We start from the raw sequence: 17650 nt of genomic DNA, 5'->3' as shown, positions 1-17650 counted from the left end.
ATATATATATATATATATATATATATATATATATATATAAAATATATATATATATATATATATACATATATATATATATATATATATATATATATATATATATATATATATATATATATATATATATATATATATATATATATATATATATATATATATATATATATACATATATATATATATATATATATATATATATATATATATATATATATATATATATATATATATATATATATATATATATATATATATATATATACCTAGTAGTTCCCAGACTGTTTATGGAGCTTACGATCAGCAAGCTGCAGCAACATCTTCGCCCCTAGCCTATGGATCGCCGGCTCAGCCAACTGCAGCATCACAACCAACTTTAAGCCGCATGAGCAAACAAACTCCAAGCCCCGGTGCATCAGGCTCTACATCCAATCAGTGGAACCAAAGCCATATAAGACAGGTTAACAATATTTTCTTGCTCTGCTTCTGATGTAAATAAAGCAATTGGCAAAAAAGTTATCTCTCTCTCTCTATCTCCTCTCTCTCTCTCTCTCTCTCTCTCTCTCTCTCTCTCTCTCTCTCTCTCTCTCTCTCTCTCTCTCTCTCTCTCTCTCTCTCTCTCTCTCTCTCTCTCTCTCTCTCTCTCTCTCTCTCTCTCTCTCTCTCCTTCTTTATCCATTTGGAATGGAACCTCTTGTCTTTCCATGCGTTTTGAATATCTAACTTTGATAGCGTCTGAACAATTTCATTGACAGTTTTTTTTTTTTTTTTTTTTTTAATAAATATACCCCATATATGAAATTCCCTATTAATTTCACTAAATTGCATTGTCGGGTTTCTTTTCCTTCGTATAATTTTTATCAACACAGTCTTGTATCAGTGTCCATTATGTACAATCATCAAGAGCTTTTTTTTGGAAGTATATGTGATTACCACAATAACAATGCATATAAAGCAATTTTATAGACTTTCTGAATTTATTTATTTGTTTATGAATGTAAGTGCTTTGTTTTCCAGCTTAAGTATTGCACAAGTAAACGGAACGTTGGGTTTAGATAAAAGGGGGATGTTTTATTGAAATATAAAAAGAATTGTACCCTAACCTGAACTTGCTAAAAATCGTAATTCAGGTTTATATTCATCAATTTTGTTGTGTAACCTTAATTTGACGTTATGTAACTGGCGTATATGGCTCCCCCATTTTTCAGGCCTCTGTGTAGCGTAGTCATGAATTTTGTAGCTGAGCTCTTAATTTATCCAGTCTCATCCCCTTTATTTAAAAATTTAGGTCAGTCAAGAGACTGAGGTTTTTAGTAGTTAGGTCTTTCAACTTTTCAAGGAACGCAGTATTTCTTATTGATACTCTTACTTATTTATCAAGAACTAAGTCTTGGCAATGTAGACTCTGTCCATCTCTTGTCATTGCCTTTTCAGTGATTTTGTATTTTCAATGGCGCTTAAGCAGCTCATTTGACTGTGTGTGATGTATTATCCGATTTTTTTATTTTCAATGGCGCTTAAGCAGCTCATTTGACTGTGTGTGATGTATTATCCGATTTTTTTCCGAAGGTTAAGAACCAGAGTCCTCGATGAGTGGCAACCCTGGACGTAAATAGTACCAAGAAAAATGGCACAGCTTTGCGCTGCCGTGAATGCGTTCAGTTAGCTTTGTTCTGTGTTGGATTGTTAGTTGTAGTAGGATTTAGTCAAGTGCTTCTATATAAATTAGTATAGTATAGTAGTTGTATATGTAAATCAGCCTCTGTAACTCAACGGTGGTTCAATTTAACCCACACTCAGTGCTAACCTGGTTAATTCAGCCTCCTTTAGTTATTTGAGTGCTGATTAGACTAGACATTAGGCGGTAAATTCGTCGGAGTTACTATTTATTTGCTAACTGGAAAATTAAAATGCCATTCGATTTACTCTGCAATACCCTTCCCAAACATAATAATCGCTACCACGTAGTTGTGTTTCAAATCCCCTGATGGCTGGATCTAGCCCTGGGCTATAAAACAAGAGGGTAATGATTTTTTTTTTTTTTTTTTTTTTTTTTGATTTTTTTATTGATTGGTTTTGGCACTGTTCGGTATTGTGAAACAACTTTGAGGAGAAATAAGTAAAGGATATAATCCAAATCACCACTATCAGCAAAGTTTTGTACATAGTCCAGTGCCGTACTCTTAAAATATATTGGTATTTTAATGGGTCAACTTTATAACGATGAAAGAGTGTTTTATAGAATGTGTAAAATTATTTCATTTATTCATTCATGGAATTTTTGTTTGTTTTAAATTTGTATACTGGTATGACTTTGTTTTAGGTTTTGATATAGCTCTTTTCTTTGAAAAAGACATTTTGTTGGAAGCGTTTTTAAAACTAATGATAAAAAACGGTTTTGATTTAATCAAATGTCGTTTCCTTATAAGTGACAATACAAACTTGGTTACTAAAACCTTCCTCCATACCTAGCTTGGACAGAACCAGAATAAAGACCATCTGGGTCCAACTTCTGACAAAAAGCGTCCAGTTAAATTCTTCAGATATATCTTTGAGTCATGGTGGTTTGCCCTGCAATCAATAAGCTTATTATAGTTTATTTTTGTTATTTGTAACGTTCAATCGGCAGTTATTATTATTGAATTAAGTTCTAAAGCACGTATTTAATCTTATTACCATTAATTATTTGCTTACCGGGCTTCAGAGCTCATAGACTGCAAATTGTCCATTTACACATAAAACGTTTTTGGAATATTTTTCCAAATATCATAAGCTAATAATATTTTTGGTCAGTTTCAAAGGCTTTATGCGTTAGCCAGATTTTTAGGTTCTTTTTTTATATTGAAAATTTGTTTTGATATTTAAACCGCGCTCGTTAGAGCACGATGATTACACTTATCTAATGAGTTATCGCAATTAATTGTAATTAATTGCAATAAGTTGTCTTGAACGTGGGATTGATGTGAATGGGAGTTGTTTATCATGAACGGTTGAATTGGATTATGGGAGATGATTTTCGAGGGGTTGATTTTAATGGAAGGGAAATACGTGAAGTTGAGTTGCATGAAAGCTGAGCTAAATGAGTGTTAGGTTGAATGAATGCTCGGGTGATGTGATTGAGCTAAATGGGGTTTAAGTCGAGCGGGGTCTGACTTGACAATTTCCTTTATGAGTGCACATCCCCCTGAATCGGACAGTTCATAAACTCCATGTGTGAATTCTTTCAAGTTAAGATTCAATATATATATTATTTTTCATAGACATGTATTTTGGGGGTGATACCTGACGCGGGGATGCCATGGATATTCTGTGGTAGCCACAACACTGTGCTGGGTAGAGAATTTAGAGTGGCGAAACCCTATATAGGCCAGTGTATTCTCCTGATGAACCCTTATGTTGGGTGTTGCCTCTGAGTTATTTGTCTATATTATTTTTTCTATGGTTTGGTAAATGACGACTTATACTTATTGACGACATGACTGCCTGTCCATGGATTATTCTTTATGGTTGATTGTGTGTGGCTATGCTGTTTGACCTATGTGATTGTATGGATGAGTAGGGTTAAGGCCTCATTCAAGTGCTGGTCTATATTAATCACTAATTTAGGAAAACAGTCTTCCTTTTCTCCTTCTGTCTCCTTTTTTTTTTTTTTTTTTTTTTTTTTTTTTTTTTTTTTTTTTTTTTTTTTTTTTTTTTTTTTTTTTTTTTTGTGTTTATGCTGTAGCATTGGTGATTTCTCTTTTCATGATATATATATATATATATATATATATATATATATATATATATATATATACATATATATATATATATATATATATATATATATATATATATATATATATATATATATATATATATATATATATATATATATATATATATATATATATATATACGACCAGGGAATGTTCGATTAGCAATCACCATCAGCAAAGCACCGGGACACAAATGACGACCGGGACACAGGGAATATAAATGACAACGACTGACGTCATGTTTGTCAACTGATGAAATTACATACCGGGACACCGGGACACAAATGACGACCAGGACACAGGGAATATAAATGACGACCGGGAACCTCAAAGAGAAATTACAGACTGGGACACCCGGACACAAATCACGACCAGGACACAGGGAATATAAATGACGACCGGGACACAGGGACACAACTACAACGGGGACGCCGGGGGCATAGGCGGGAAATATAAATGACGACCGGGACACAGGGATTGTTCGAATAGAAATTACAGACCGGGACACCGGGACACAAATGACGACCGGGACACAGGGAATCATAAATGACGACCGGGAACCTCAAAGAGAAATTACAGACTGAGACACCCGGACACAAATCACGACCAGGACACAGGGAATATAAATGACGACCGGGACATAGGGACACAACTACAACGGGGACGCCGGGGACACAGGCGGGATATATAAATGACGACCGGGACACAGGGATTGTTCGAATAGAAATTACAGACCGGGACACCGGGACTGAAATGACGACCGGGACACAGGGAATATAAATGACGACCGGGACACTCAAAGAGATATTACAAACTGGGACACCGGGACACAAATGACGACCGGGATACAGGGAATATAAATGACGACTGGGACACAGGGACACATCATTAGAGTAATGAGGTATAGATCTGAATACGGATTGTTTTTCCCATGGACAATTATATGTTGCATGTTCAAGAGTCAGTAAACCTGACAATCTATTTATATGCACAGACAATGGGACAGCGAAGAATGTTGTATGTTCGCACGTTTTACGTAGTTAAAAACATATATATATATATATATATATATATATATATATATATATATATATATATATATATTTATATATATATATATATATATATATATATATATATATATATATATATATATATATAAATATATATATATATATATATATATATATATATATATATATATATATATATATATATATATATATATATATATATATATATATATATATATATATATATATCTATTCACAGGTGGGACACAAGGACACAACTACAATGGCGCGTAACTAATATGGCGCATAACGACTTACGCGCGCGGGGGGGGGGGGCTTGGGGGGGGGCAAAGCGCCCCACCAACTAGGTGTTGGGGTGGCGCGAAACGCCACCCCAACAGCTAGTATATATATATGTTTTTAACTACGTAAAACTTTCGAATATACAACATTCTTTGCTGTCCCATTGTCTGTGCATATAAATAGATTGTCAGGTTTACCGACTCTTGAACATGCAACATATAATGGTCCATGGGAAAACAATCCGCATTCAGATCAATACCTCATGATTCTAATGATTGCCCTTGAGCTTTGTTGATGGTTGTCGTCATTTATATATCCCCCTGTACCCCCCGGCGTCCCCGTTGTAGTTCTGTCCCTGTGTCCCGGGCGTCATTTATATTCCTTGTGTCCCGGTGTCCTGGTCGTCATTTGTGTCCCGGTGTCCCGGTCTGTATATACATTCGTTTTTGAATTGGTCTTTTTTTTAGTTTTTAGTTTTTTACCTTTTTTTTAGTTTTTTTAGTTATACCTCATGATTCTAATGATTGCCCTTGAGCTTTGTTGATGGTGATTGCTAATCGAACATTCCCTGTGTCCCCGTCGTCATTTATATATCCCCCTGTGCCCCCCGGCGTCCCCGTTGTAGTTGTGTCCCTGTGTCCCGGTCGTCATTTATATTCCCTGTGTCTCGGTCGTCATTTGTATCCCGCTGTCCCGGTCTGTATATACATTCGTTTTTGAAATGGTATATGATGAAATAAATTTTTGTATTTTTCCCCTTTTTTCCTTTTTATTTTTTTTTGGTTTTTACTTTTTTTTAGTTTTTTTAGTTTTTTTCTTTTTTCTTTTTAGTTTTTTATTTTATTTTTTTAGTTCTTTTTTCTCCTTTATTTTTCATTTTTTTTTCCTTTTTTTCTTTTTTTTTTCTTTTTTAGTTTTTTTAGTTTTTTGCTTTTTTGGTTTTTTTATTAGTTTTTTTTTTTTTTTTCTTTTTAGTTTTTTTTTTAGTTTTTACCTTTTTTTTAGTTTTTTTAGTTTTTTTTTACTTATGTCCTGGTCGTCATTTATACTCCCTGTGTCCCGGTCGCCATTTGTGTCCCGGTGCTTTGTTGATGGTGATTGCTAATCGAACATTCCTTGTGTCCCGGTAGCTTTCTCTTTGAGTGTCCGGGTAGTCATTTATATTCCCTATGTGCCGGTGTCCTGGTCGTCATTTGTGTCCCGATGTCCCGGTCTGTAATTTCGTCAGTCGAAAACATGACGTCAGTCAACACACACACATAACGTCACCTGACAGACACATCCACAGACAACTTATTTTTATATATATAGATAGATAGAAGATAAGTAAATGTAGCGTCTGTCTGTTACATGACCGTTATTACCGTTACACGAGCTCAAACAATTTAGGCTCTTTTTAAATTTTATTAAATTCCTTAAAATGTAAAAAACCGGTGATTGCACAAATATTTCTAAATATTTTGACAATGGATTAAAGCAACTCGAAAACCTTAAAACACAAAACCAAAAGATTGAAGTTTAGTAGAAATTGTTGAAGTTCTGAATGCTTGCTGCTCAAAGAAAATTTGTCAAAGTGTCAATTAACGTCAAAAAGAAATTATTATTTCATTGCTTAAAATGTAAAAAACTGGTGATTGCACAAATATTTCTATATATTTTGGGAATGGATTAAAGCAACTCGAAAACCTTAAAACAGAAAACCAAACCAATTTTCGTCATCAATTCGAACCAAAAATGACATGGCGTTGCCGGGACCCAGATCACAAGGGAAAATGAGAATCCATCTATACAAGCATGCCGCGTACCATGCAGGGGCCCGTGGGGACCGATGACAAAGCCGCCGGGACAAGATAGATTTTGAAGCATGAAATCATTTTTTAAGTTTAGGAATTTTGGTAAATTTGTCATTTTTTTTTCTCTCCAAGACTATACAAAAGCATAGCCGGCAGTTGGTCAAATTCTTGATACAACAGTCATGGTTTTAAAACATAAATAATTAGCGTGACTCCAAATGAAAAGTAAAATCCATCCTTAAATATTAAAGAATCTAGACCCATTTTTCTCCATCTTTTAAAATTTACTTTTTTCCCATCTATTACAAACTAAAGAAGATGACATGCCAGTCACAAATATAGCAATATATAAGGTTTTAACTATGATTTTTACTATGAATTATTTAACAATGAAGGTTTTAACTATGAATTAGTTATATACGTAATAATTATCGGATTATCGAACAGGAATCTAAACACTAACTAACAAGGCCTCACTTGAAAAAGAAATAAAAAACTATGATTATTATTGCAGTAGGAAAAAACGGTTAACCATTTTTTAATCCACATTTTTAAGGAAATTTTAGCTTTTCCTACAGTATTCCGCAGGTCCGATATATTTTACGCTCAAACATAAGAGGCCGGTTCTTGCGATATGGAAATCAGATCCGAAATCACTTCCCATGAGTTTCAGCGGATGAAGCCAGACAGGAACAACCTTGTCAGGTCATATGGCAGGCTACGAAATTTTCCTGAGCACACGTGCTGATCGAGGTGAGCATAGACTAGGCGGAGGTGTTGCCTTGTACATACGGAAAGACATCCCTTGCAAATTATTACCGGAATTATTTGATCCAGCTCATGAAGTAATCTGGCTATTTTCAAACCTAAATCTCTTCCCCGACGCTTTTCTTGTATTATAGTCGCTTCAGTATATTACCCGGAAAGTGCAAGAAACCGAGGTGACTTGGTCTTCTACCTCCAAACGACTGTTGATCACCTGAGAAGTATATACAGTAGCCCTGCTTTTATTATAGGAGGAGACTTTAACCAAACCAAGAAGAGTTGGTTATCATCTTGTTTGTCTTTAAAACAAGTAGAACACATACCCACCCACTCTTTGGGGGGCATATTGGACCTTATACTCACAAATTGTGATGATTTTTACTCCCCTCCCCTTTCTCTTGGTCCCGTTGGTATGTCAGACCACAACGCAATTCTTTGGAAAGCAAGAGAGTCTTTACCAAAGCCCAAACTATCCCGTGTCACTGTTCGTCCTTGTACGGAGTCGGCCATCTGTGAATACGGTCGATGGATTGGGACATATGACTTCCCCGAAGTGTACAATACCGGGCTCTTGGAGACTAAGGTATCCGATTTCAATGCCACGTTATACAGTCAATACCTAAAGATCTTTACAACAAAATCATTTGTTGTTAGTGAATACGACAAACCATGGATATCTCCAGCTATTAAAACACTAATAAAAGAGAGGTCTCGCCTCTACTCCCGTGGTGATATAATCAACGGCAAGAAATTGCGAAATCAAATAGTCTATTTGGTAAAGAAAGCCAAAGCTCGGTATGATCGTGAAACCATGCCCTCCCAATTACTTACTTCAGATCCCAAAAAGTGGCACAACGCTGTGAAAAAGGTGGCCGGCCAAGCTTTTGACAGCAGTGTAAAGATCAGCAATGATGGCGGGTCCTTAATCAGTGCAGAAGAAGTGAGTGAATTCTTCACCAGGATCTGTACTACCTATCCAACTATTACGGCTCATGAAAAGCCCACCATACTTGAAAAATGTGAGCCTGAGAACACCATAATAGTCAGTGAGTTTGATGTTTACACGGAATTACGGAAGATCAAACAGAATACATCTTCATACCCTGGTGAATTACCTGCCAAACTGCTACGTGAATATGCAGTCTTTATAGCATTACCACTGTCCAGCATCATTAGCGAGTGTTTTGCTTCTGGCTTTTTCCCGTTACAGTGGAAAAGGGCCTATATTAGAATTATTCCAATGAAGCGCGCCCCTAGTGCATGCGACGATCTCCGCCCGATCTCACTTACACCTTGTTTGGCGAAAGTAACTGAGGCCTTTATACTCAAGTTTCTTCTTAAACAAATTCATGGGCGTATTGATAAATTCCAGTACGGTGGACTCCCCAAGTGTAGTACTACAATCTACCTAGTACGGATGTTTGACTGCGTCCTCCGATGGCTTGAAAAAGGTAGCTGTTTCGTCGACATTTGCGCAGTGGATTTCCGAAAGGCCTTTGACCTAATCCGCCACCGGACTGCAGGCATGAATCTCCAGGAAATGGGGGCCAAACGATGCACCCTTGGCCTTGTACTTGACTTCTTAACTGGCCGAAAACAAAAAGTCTTTGCACTCCACGAAAACGATTCGGATTCATCATGTCAGATACTTCTTGCGGGGCCCCACAAGGCACAAAATTAGCTGGAATAATTTTTCTGGCTGTAATTAATTCCCTGCTTAACCATCACGACGACCGTTACAAGTTTGTAGATGATCTGTCCATAGTGCTCGCTTACCTGGTCGAAAACACTATCATAACAAAGCAGTTTTCAGACCAGTTATTTGATCAGCTAAAGACCGAATGCTCAAGTCATGATCGTAGCCAAGTTGAAGATAATTCGTTTCAACCCTCTGAAGCGGAATATAGATATGCCTCTAGTCCCTTTCCCGATTGTGAACGAAATAAAAATCTTAGGAGTAACTTTCACTAGTAACTGTAGTTTCAGTGCCTATATTAATTTAACCGTCCACAAAGCTAATGCAAGCATTCAGACACTTACCAAAATGAGGCGTTTTGGTTGTGATACTAAAAGCCTTCTCCATGCCTACACGTTTTATGTTTGCCCGTTGCTCGAGTACGCGTGCCCGGTGTGGGGTCTATCTGCTATCCGCACAGCGTACCTATTACGCGACATAGAGTGCGTCCAGAAAAGAGCAACAAGGATTATACTCCGAGACCGTGGCATACCCTACGATCAAGCCCTCGCTAAATTAAATTTATCTCCACTTAAAGTCTGGCTGGAACACCTTATTCACCAATTTGGAAAATTCATCCTAGCCAATAAGAGCCACCGATCTTTACTACCCGAACTACCCGAGTCGAACTCGATTACGAAATAAACTTGTACCCCCTGAAATACGAACCAATCGATACGCAAACTCATTTGTGCCTTTTTTCACATCAGTTTTTAATGCTGAGTTGTAGTGTGTGATTTTTGTTTAAATGTATGATTTTTGTGAAAAAACTGAATTTAGCTCTATGCTACGATAGTTTTTAAATATACCGATCTCTCTCTCTCTCTCTCTCTCTCTCTCTCTCTCTCTCTCTCTCTCTCTCTCTCTCTCTCTCTCTCTCTCTCTCTCTCTCTGCATTCGGGTTTTCGTAACTTGGAAACGCTTTCTGGTTTTTCGGAACGTGAATCCAGAAAGGTCGCAGACAGTGAAGCTGGGATCCAAATTTTTGGCGTAACTTTCAAACATACCGAAGAGTATAAACTAAATGATGTAGTGACCTCGCGACAGCATAGTGGATACGTTTCAGCCGCTGTCCCAAAAGCGATCAGGTTCGATCCCAGTTGTCGCGAGGAATGAATCTTTAAAAGGTCTCATAATAAATGATGTAGTGTCCTGTGGTGGCGCAGTGGATTTGACCTTAGCTTGATAATACGGGACCCAGAGATCGAATCACGCTGCAGGAATGCACTGCAGGGCCGACGCAGGGACCTTAGTAGTCAAGAAGCGTCGTTAATTCTTAAATAATAAATGATGTAGTGTCCTGTGGTGGCGCAGTGGATTTGACCCTAACTTGGTAATACGAGACCCAGAGATCGAATCGCGCTGCAGGAATGCACTGCAGGGCCGACGCAGGACCTTAGTAGTCAAGAAGTGTCGTTAATGCTTAAATAAATAAATAAATGATGTAGTGGCGCAGTGGATTTGACCTTAGCTTGGTAATACGGAACCCAGAGATCGAATCACGCTGCAGGAATGCACTGCAGGGACCATAGTAGTCAAGAAGCGTCGTTAATTCTTAAATAATAATAATAAATGAAGAGGGTCAGTTTCTGTTACAAAATAAAGGTCAGCTAGATTGGGGTTTGGTCTTGATATCAGTTTTCGTGCTACCAAGCGTAGCCTTCACTCTCCACTTTCCCATTTTGCCTTCCAGCAGTTTTTGAGATGTGCTACCGAGCAGGATAGCGCTTATGGGAAACTTACAAAAACCGCCCTAATACATACTTGATGGATTAACGTACTCTAACTTACTAAATAATCGTGTTCACTTATTTTTACTTTTGTATATGGAAAAAATCCTAGAAAAGATTCATTATTCTGACTGAAGCATAATTTTCCTTTCAGAACTACAAAAAAATATCCGAATAATAAAATAGTTCAAATACTTATCAAAACATTGTTAAAAATAACATTTAAAACAACTAATAGCGGTCGGATGATGGTGATAATTATGATGTTATGAATGACTGTTCCACTATAAAAAAAAGAGCGAAAATATTTCAGGAATCAAAGCCGTATCCAGGGGGCAGAGGTTTGAATCCCCCTCCCCGGATATGTTAGTCCAACTCGTAAAAACGTAACAAAAATGAATATAAATAAATTTTTGTACAATCAAAAACATACAATAAATAAAGTATAATTTTCTGAAATATTTGCTTCCAACAGTATCAATTTGATATTGTTAAAAAAAAAAATTGAGCTAGGTTCTGAAACAGGATGTAAATGTGAAGCTAATTTTGAAATTCTTAAGTGAAACTTTGAGAGATGACTGGAAGATGTTTGGAACGGAAACTACAAAACGACATCGTCATCAAATCTGACTCGCTAAAAGTGAAATTTTCAAAGGTCTTCCAATACAATTTCCGTATCTAAAAGAGGTAAGTGTTTTCATTTTCGATAGGCTAAAATTCATTTTAACTTATTGGTGTTGGTTTTCACACGTATGATTGCCTATATAGCAAGATTAAAGCTTAAATAAGGTTTTAATACTCATCATTTGTTCACTTTTGAAAGTAGCCTGCATTGGCCCGAAGCGACGATGTTTACGAATTGATATCTAGCTATGCAACGTAATAATGGGGATAAAGTGGAATAAAACATTACAATTCATATTGATGTTTCATTAAGGGTTTAAAATGCCTTAAGTTGAACAAGACAGTTATTTCAAATGTGGAACACGTAGCCACAAGAGAAAGGGTCCACTGTATTTCAGACTTGCGGATTAATAATCCATAAGCGCTGCTGTATTTTTGCCACTTCAATGTCACATGTTTAAAGAGGAAAAATAACCTCATACTTCATTGGTTCTTTTCTATGAAACTTTAAGCCAATAAAATGAGTTAAAATTTTTTGAAATACAACGATTTCACTAGTAACTTCTCTGTTTTTCTGTGGTTTTACGCACATCCATTTACATAGGTCTTTAGCTCCCTTTCTTTGCACAATTACAGCCTAAATATGTTTATTATGTTTTTTCAACCTCTCCCCTTTTACGGTTAAGTCCAATGAGACATCCCCTTCCTCCTCTCCATCTTAGAGTTATGCATGTATTTACGTAAGCATGCTTTATCAGTAAGTCAAGAGGTACTACAGTTTTAACCAGTAGAACAGACCTTTGATTTGTAAATGAAAATTTTAGTAGGTACCATTTTATGTACATTATTAACAATGAATTTTAACAAAAGGCCCCGTTAAAACAATACCTTTTGATACTAACACCGTTTTCAAATAGTGACCAGAAAGTAATAGTGCTAAATCATGTTGCTGGAAATGGTCTGTTTCCAGGTCAAAAAGAAAAATACAAGTATTTTGTAACACGTTTTTAATTAAAATAAACTAGAAGGGGCCTGCTTTTGATGGTTTAGGAAAGGGATGAATGTTTTATCTTAGTTGGGTCAAAAAGGCTAAGGGTGTGAAGGTGAAACTTCTGGGAATTTGGAGGGGGATATTGAAAAGTGATCAAAAAGTGATCAACCCCCTCCCCTGTCATTTTTAAATGCAATCCCACACCCGACGCATTTGATATAAATTATGAGATGCCCATTTTGCTCAAAATAGTCTCAAGGTCCAATAACTATGCATCCTGGGATTACATAGCCCCCAACAGCCTCTGGGACGAGGGCTGTAAATTATGCAAGTTGCCCATTTTTTACATATAGGGTTGTTTTTTTTTAGGAAGGGTGGCATGTTTAATCCTTAACCTCCAAAACCTTAAGGTTTTAAGGTGAAACTTTCAGCAAGCGATAAGGGGAATATGATACAACCTTTCTAAGGCGGGCAGTGAACACTTTTTGTGACAGACGTCGCGACCAGATTACCGAATTCTTTAGAATCATATTCATTTACTAGATTGACAGTGTATTTAAAGGTTTATACATGATATATTCCAGAACTTCTACAAAATTCATTACTTCGTTCATTAATTTACTGCATTCACATCATTAAAACAGAAAACAACAAGATTGCGGTGGGTCGTGATCTTGCTAAGGTAGATCGTGAACACTTTTTGTGACTGATGGCATGACAAAACTACCGAATTCTTTAGAATCATTTTCATCTTCTAGATTGACAGTGTATTTTGTGACTGATGGCATGACAAGACTACCGAATTCTTTAGAATCATTTTCACCTTCTAGATTGACAGTGCATTTAAAGGTTTATACATGATCTATTCTAGAACTTCTACAAAATTCATTACTTTGTTCATCAATTTACTGCATTCAAATCATTAAAACAGGAAACAACAAGATTGAGGTAATAACTTCAAGGAAAAGAAACGTTTCTAAAGGTAAAATCAGCCTTTCCCTAGGGTTTTTTAAAGTGTGTTCTACGGAGCTCTAACAAATCTTGGGTATAATCTAAGTCACCATGTCATAATCATGTCATAAATCATATATAAAGCAGTTCGAAGAGACTAAGTCTTCTTTATTTGTAAATACAAGACGATTAGAAGTAACCATCTCTCCTTCTAAACCGATAATCTTTGCTCAAAACGAATGATCCTTATTGCTTTCCTTTACCGATTAAAATAAACTAAGTAAGGACTAAACAGCCAGGATATTAGTTCATCTCTCTTTATAAAGTATAGTGACCGACACGCAACATTTACGGAGGTCTAGTCAGGGGTCAGGGGTCCCAATTCACAAAATCTGGGGAGTTTTTTTTTTAATCTTTTAAAGTGAATATAAAAAGGAACATTTTTCAGAATCTAAGGGTTTCCTTTTTACATGAAAACACAAACAAAAGATTTTCCAGAATCTTGTGGGAAAGATTCCCTACTCCCCTAATTGGAACACCTGGTCTAGTTAAATAAAATGTAATAGAACATAAAAGCAAATCAAATAAATAATGTGAAAATTGTTTATGGATTGCTATTTTTAAGATCAGCAAAAATTCGAATATTTATGCATAATTTATTAAGTTGCAGCGGATATACGAGTTTTTACAGATAACGAAAAAAATGTAAATTAATTTTATCTTAATCATAGGCTTTTTCACTGACAAGATTGACGAATACGATTTTTAATTCGAATTAATTACTTACAATTGCATTTTTAATTTGAAAAAAACAAAATACTACAAAATTTTTATGGATTATTGTTTTTAATGTCAGAAAATAATTGCGCATCTATACAAACTTATTGAAGCATAGTAAAGACGCAAAAATTTATCGACAAAGAAAATTCACTTAATATAAACAATTCACGTATAGATCGGAAAAAAAATTCACAAATACATCACATTCACGGGGGTTTTCACTGGGAAGAACCATAAATATAAAATTTCCACCACAGCCTCAATCTCAAAAATAAAAATTTACATCTAACAGCTAGATTTCTTTTTCACTAGATCCTCACATAGATTTTTCCTGGCTTTATATATTCGGTAAATCGAATGATCTGTTTTTTTATCAATCTCAAGGTCGTTTTGTTTCCCGCGTTTATCACTCGATGAAGTCGACGTTGACGAGTTGCTCGATATGGCGGGTGATATTGATGATAACCAATCATGCTTCCCAGCTTCGTCTGGCGTCATTCTTTTATTTGGGTCCCATCTAGAATTTAAAAACTATTACAAGAGACAAAGTTAGGTCACCCTAACAGTTAGGCCACCTCTCACTGGTCAACTACTGTTTCACTAACACTACCTTATTGCTGGTTCCATCACCAATTTGTAGGTAAATCGTCAACAGTCACCAGTTTTTAAATGATTAGAAGTGGTTACCCAGAGATAGGTCAATGAGAACAACTGGGTAACTAGAAATTAGGTGGCGGCACTATTGGAGTAAAAATTGTAAATATTTATAATTTCTGCTGCGTGAATTTTAAAACTGTAAGCATTTCATGAATTTTAGGAAGACAGAAAGCCAAAGTATTTATTTTTACCCTTTACATACAAAATGCACCCAAGAAGAGAAAAAAGAAAAAATAAGACAAGAACAACAATATGCTACAACAAACGGTAATGGACATGTCTTCTCCAGTACCGTTACCTGGAACATTACCTTAAGCTGTTTCTTGGTCTCCGTCATAGATTGTTTACAGATCCTAGAATGGCAGTGCCACATTACCTTAGGCAGTTTAATGAACTACGTCATAGATTGTTTATTTATTATAGAGCGGCAGCGCCACAGGCGGATTGCTTTTGAACAGTCCAAACTTCCTTATCTTCATCAACAATTTAGAAACTTGATGAGTAAGATTCTGTATTTCAAGGCAAGTTATGAAAGAAGTTGATTTTATCAATAGAGTATCACGAAAAATTTACAACAGAATGCGAACAGAAATTATTCCGTATATCAGAGTGACTGCCCCTCCTTAGTACTCCCCTGCTTTCTAAACTAAGCTTTTAATTTTTCAGCACAAGAGCAGATTGAATGGGATAAAAAATAATTTGTGCATTGACTCAACGAAGGAAAAGCCTATTCAGCCACATTTGTTGTAAACAATGGAATTTTCAGGTCAAATATATTTTAAAAGACGATCGGAATTCATCCTTTTTTGGTCTTTTTTAGTCTTTTCCCCCCAAAACATCAGAAGTGAGCTAGATGGTGTCTTGTGGCATATTTTACTTTTGATAAATTTCTTTTTATTGTTTTTGGGGGTATTCATTATATACACTATGATGAAGTAGAGATTATTTGTTAGTGTGTTCGGTAGTTAATTGGTCATGGAAAACAGTCGACTCATAATAATCCAGATATACATCTAAAATGCAGCTTTTAACAATTCGACTTTTTTTTATCTTTAGCATTTTGTTTTTGTTTAAAATATATCATGCAACAAACAAACATAGCCAATTTGAAATACGGAAAACAAGAAAGTATAACAAAATTAAATAGTTGTATCGACCAAATTTTTGAGGTTCGTAATCATCCACCACTGGTTGTTAATATAATTGTAGGAATTAAGTTAGCCCAGAGTAACAAGCCCTGGGCTTACTGCGCCTTCTTTTTATGAATAACTAACAAAAAATTTCCCCCTTTCATTATTTAATAGACCAATAATATTCTAAATTGTTGACCAGACACCATTGTCAAGATAGCTTCAAAATCTCATGAAAAATGTGTTATTCTGTTAATTTTAAATTAACCAGCCTGCCCCCCCCCACCCCACTTAACGACTAAGTATATATTGATGGGAGATACTGAAATAGTTCTATTTTGAAAGGTTAAAATATTTTGGCCTCTGTTTTTATTATGCCATACTTACTTTTTCAAAAATTAAATATATGGTAAATAATCCATTTCGATTACCTCTAGCATTTGGATAGAACATGACGTAGTTTTTGTCATGTTTTTTACTCTCTTTTCTTCTTTTCTCCTTGGTCAGTTTTATGTCTACATTTGCAGCTTTCTAATTCTGTAGATTCCTACAACTAGAAGAAGATATATCCTACTCCGTTTAACTTTTTTCAAAATAAATTGTCTCTAATTCAATTTCAGCATTACATTTTTCCTTCATCTCTTCCTTTTAACTTTTAATTGTTCTTATAATTATTCTGCAATAGAGTTAAAATATAAAATGATAAATTGATCCAATTCTCTTGGGCTAACCATATGATAAGCCCATGCACAAAAAAAAATTTGAAAATGGTGGCCTAAAAATATACTTATTTTACGCCTTTAATCCCCTGTTTTCTTGAATAAACCCTCTTATTCTGCTCGGGATGACTCAGGACTAGAAACGATTTGAAACCCTAATTAGCAAACATCAGATGACAATTAAAAACCACTCATCAAGTAAAGTCGGCCAGAAAGATTTTAGTTCACCCCTGATTAATTTTTGTTGGGGGAAGGGACAAAGGGGCCCATAAATTTAGCCAAAAAATTCTAAAAGTTCAAAAAAGGCTATTTGACCCGCTCTTAAGATTTTTCTTTTGTATTAGTGGGACATACCCCTATTCATCCTCACCCAAACACCACCCAAGTAAGACATTACATTATAATCGGTTGACTCATTCCATATGAATGGAAGACAATTCGGGATTTTTGTTTCTGAAGAAGACTCAATTTTTTAGACTATCATAAGAGAATATTAGGTTGATTGCACTGGAAGGGTTATCAAGGTTGAAAGGGGGTTATCAAATTTAAAACGATGGATAAAATGTTACATTTTTTTTCGTTCCATGAAGAGCTCTATTTTCTTTCTATTGTTTAAAACTAATATAACGACAAATATTTCCAAAATTATTCCAACGAAGAATAACCAACCCCCCCCCCCCACCCTGGTCGTTAGATATGGTTTA

At 35.7% G+C, this 17650-nt stretch overlaps 2 protein-coding genes across 3 annotated transcripts in view; one reads left to right on the top strand and one right to left on the bottom strand.

Moving 5' to 3' along the window:
* Nucleotides 1-8041: 8041 nt before the first annotated feature.
* LOC136041262 (uncharacterized) lies at nucleotides 8042-14429 on the top strand. The gene is made up of 2 exons (XM_065725873.1): nucleotides 8042-9080; nucleotides 14392-14429. The coding sequence occupies exons 1-2, from the start codon at nucleotides 8042-8044 to the stop codon at nucleotides 14427-14429; spliced, it is 1077 nt and encodes a 358-aa protein (XP_065581945.1).
* Nucleotides 13598-17650, bottom strand: part of LOC136041241 (uncharacterized) — a 226863-nt gene continuing 222810 nt past the window's right edge. For both annotated transcript variants that reach the window (XM_065725844.1, XM_065725843.1), the window contains exon 12: nucleotides 13598-14957. In XM_065725844.1, the coding sequence (XP_065581916.1) occupies nucleotides 14726-14957 (232 nt within the window). In that variant the 3' untranslated portion in view covers nucleotides 13598-14725. The remainder of the gene's footprint in view (nucleotides 14958-17650) is intronic.

The sequence above is a fragment of the Artemia franciscana genome, unplaced genomic scaffold (assembly GCF_032884065.1).
Source record: "Artemia franciscana unplaced genomic scaffold, ASM3288406v1 PGA_scaffold_1180, whole genome shotgun sequence".
NCBI lineage: Eukaryota > Metazoa > Arthropoda > Branchiopoda > Anostraca > Artemiidae > Artemia > Artemia franciscana.
This window is presented reverse-complemented; position numbering and strand designations above follow the sequence as displayed.

What these genes read in the sequence shown, in the direction of transcription:
- LOC136041262 (XM_065725873.1), top strand. Translation starts at nt 8,042, where the DNA reads ATGTCAGACCACAACGCAATTCTTTGGAAAGCAAGAGAGTCTTTACCA. An exon ending in CCTCCGATGGCTTGAAAAAG is followed by an intron (nt 9,081 to 14,391) that starts GTAGCTGTTTCG and finishes TCTTAATCATAG; the next exon opens with GCTTTTTCACTGACAAGATT.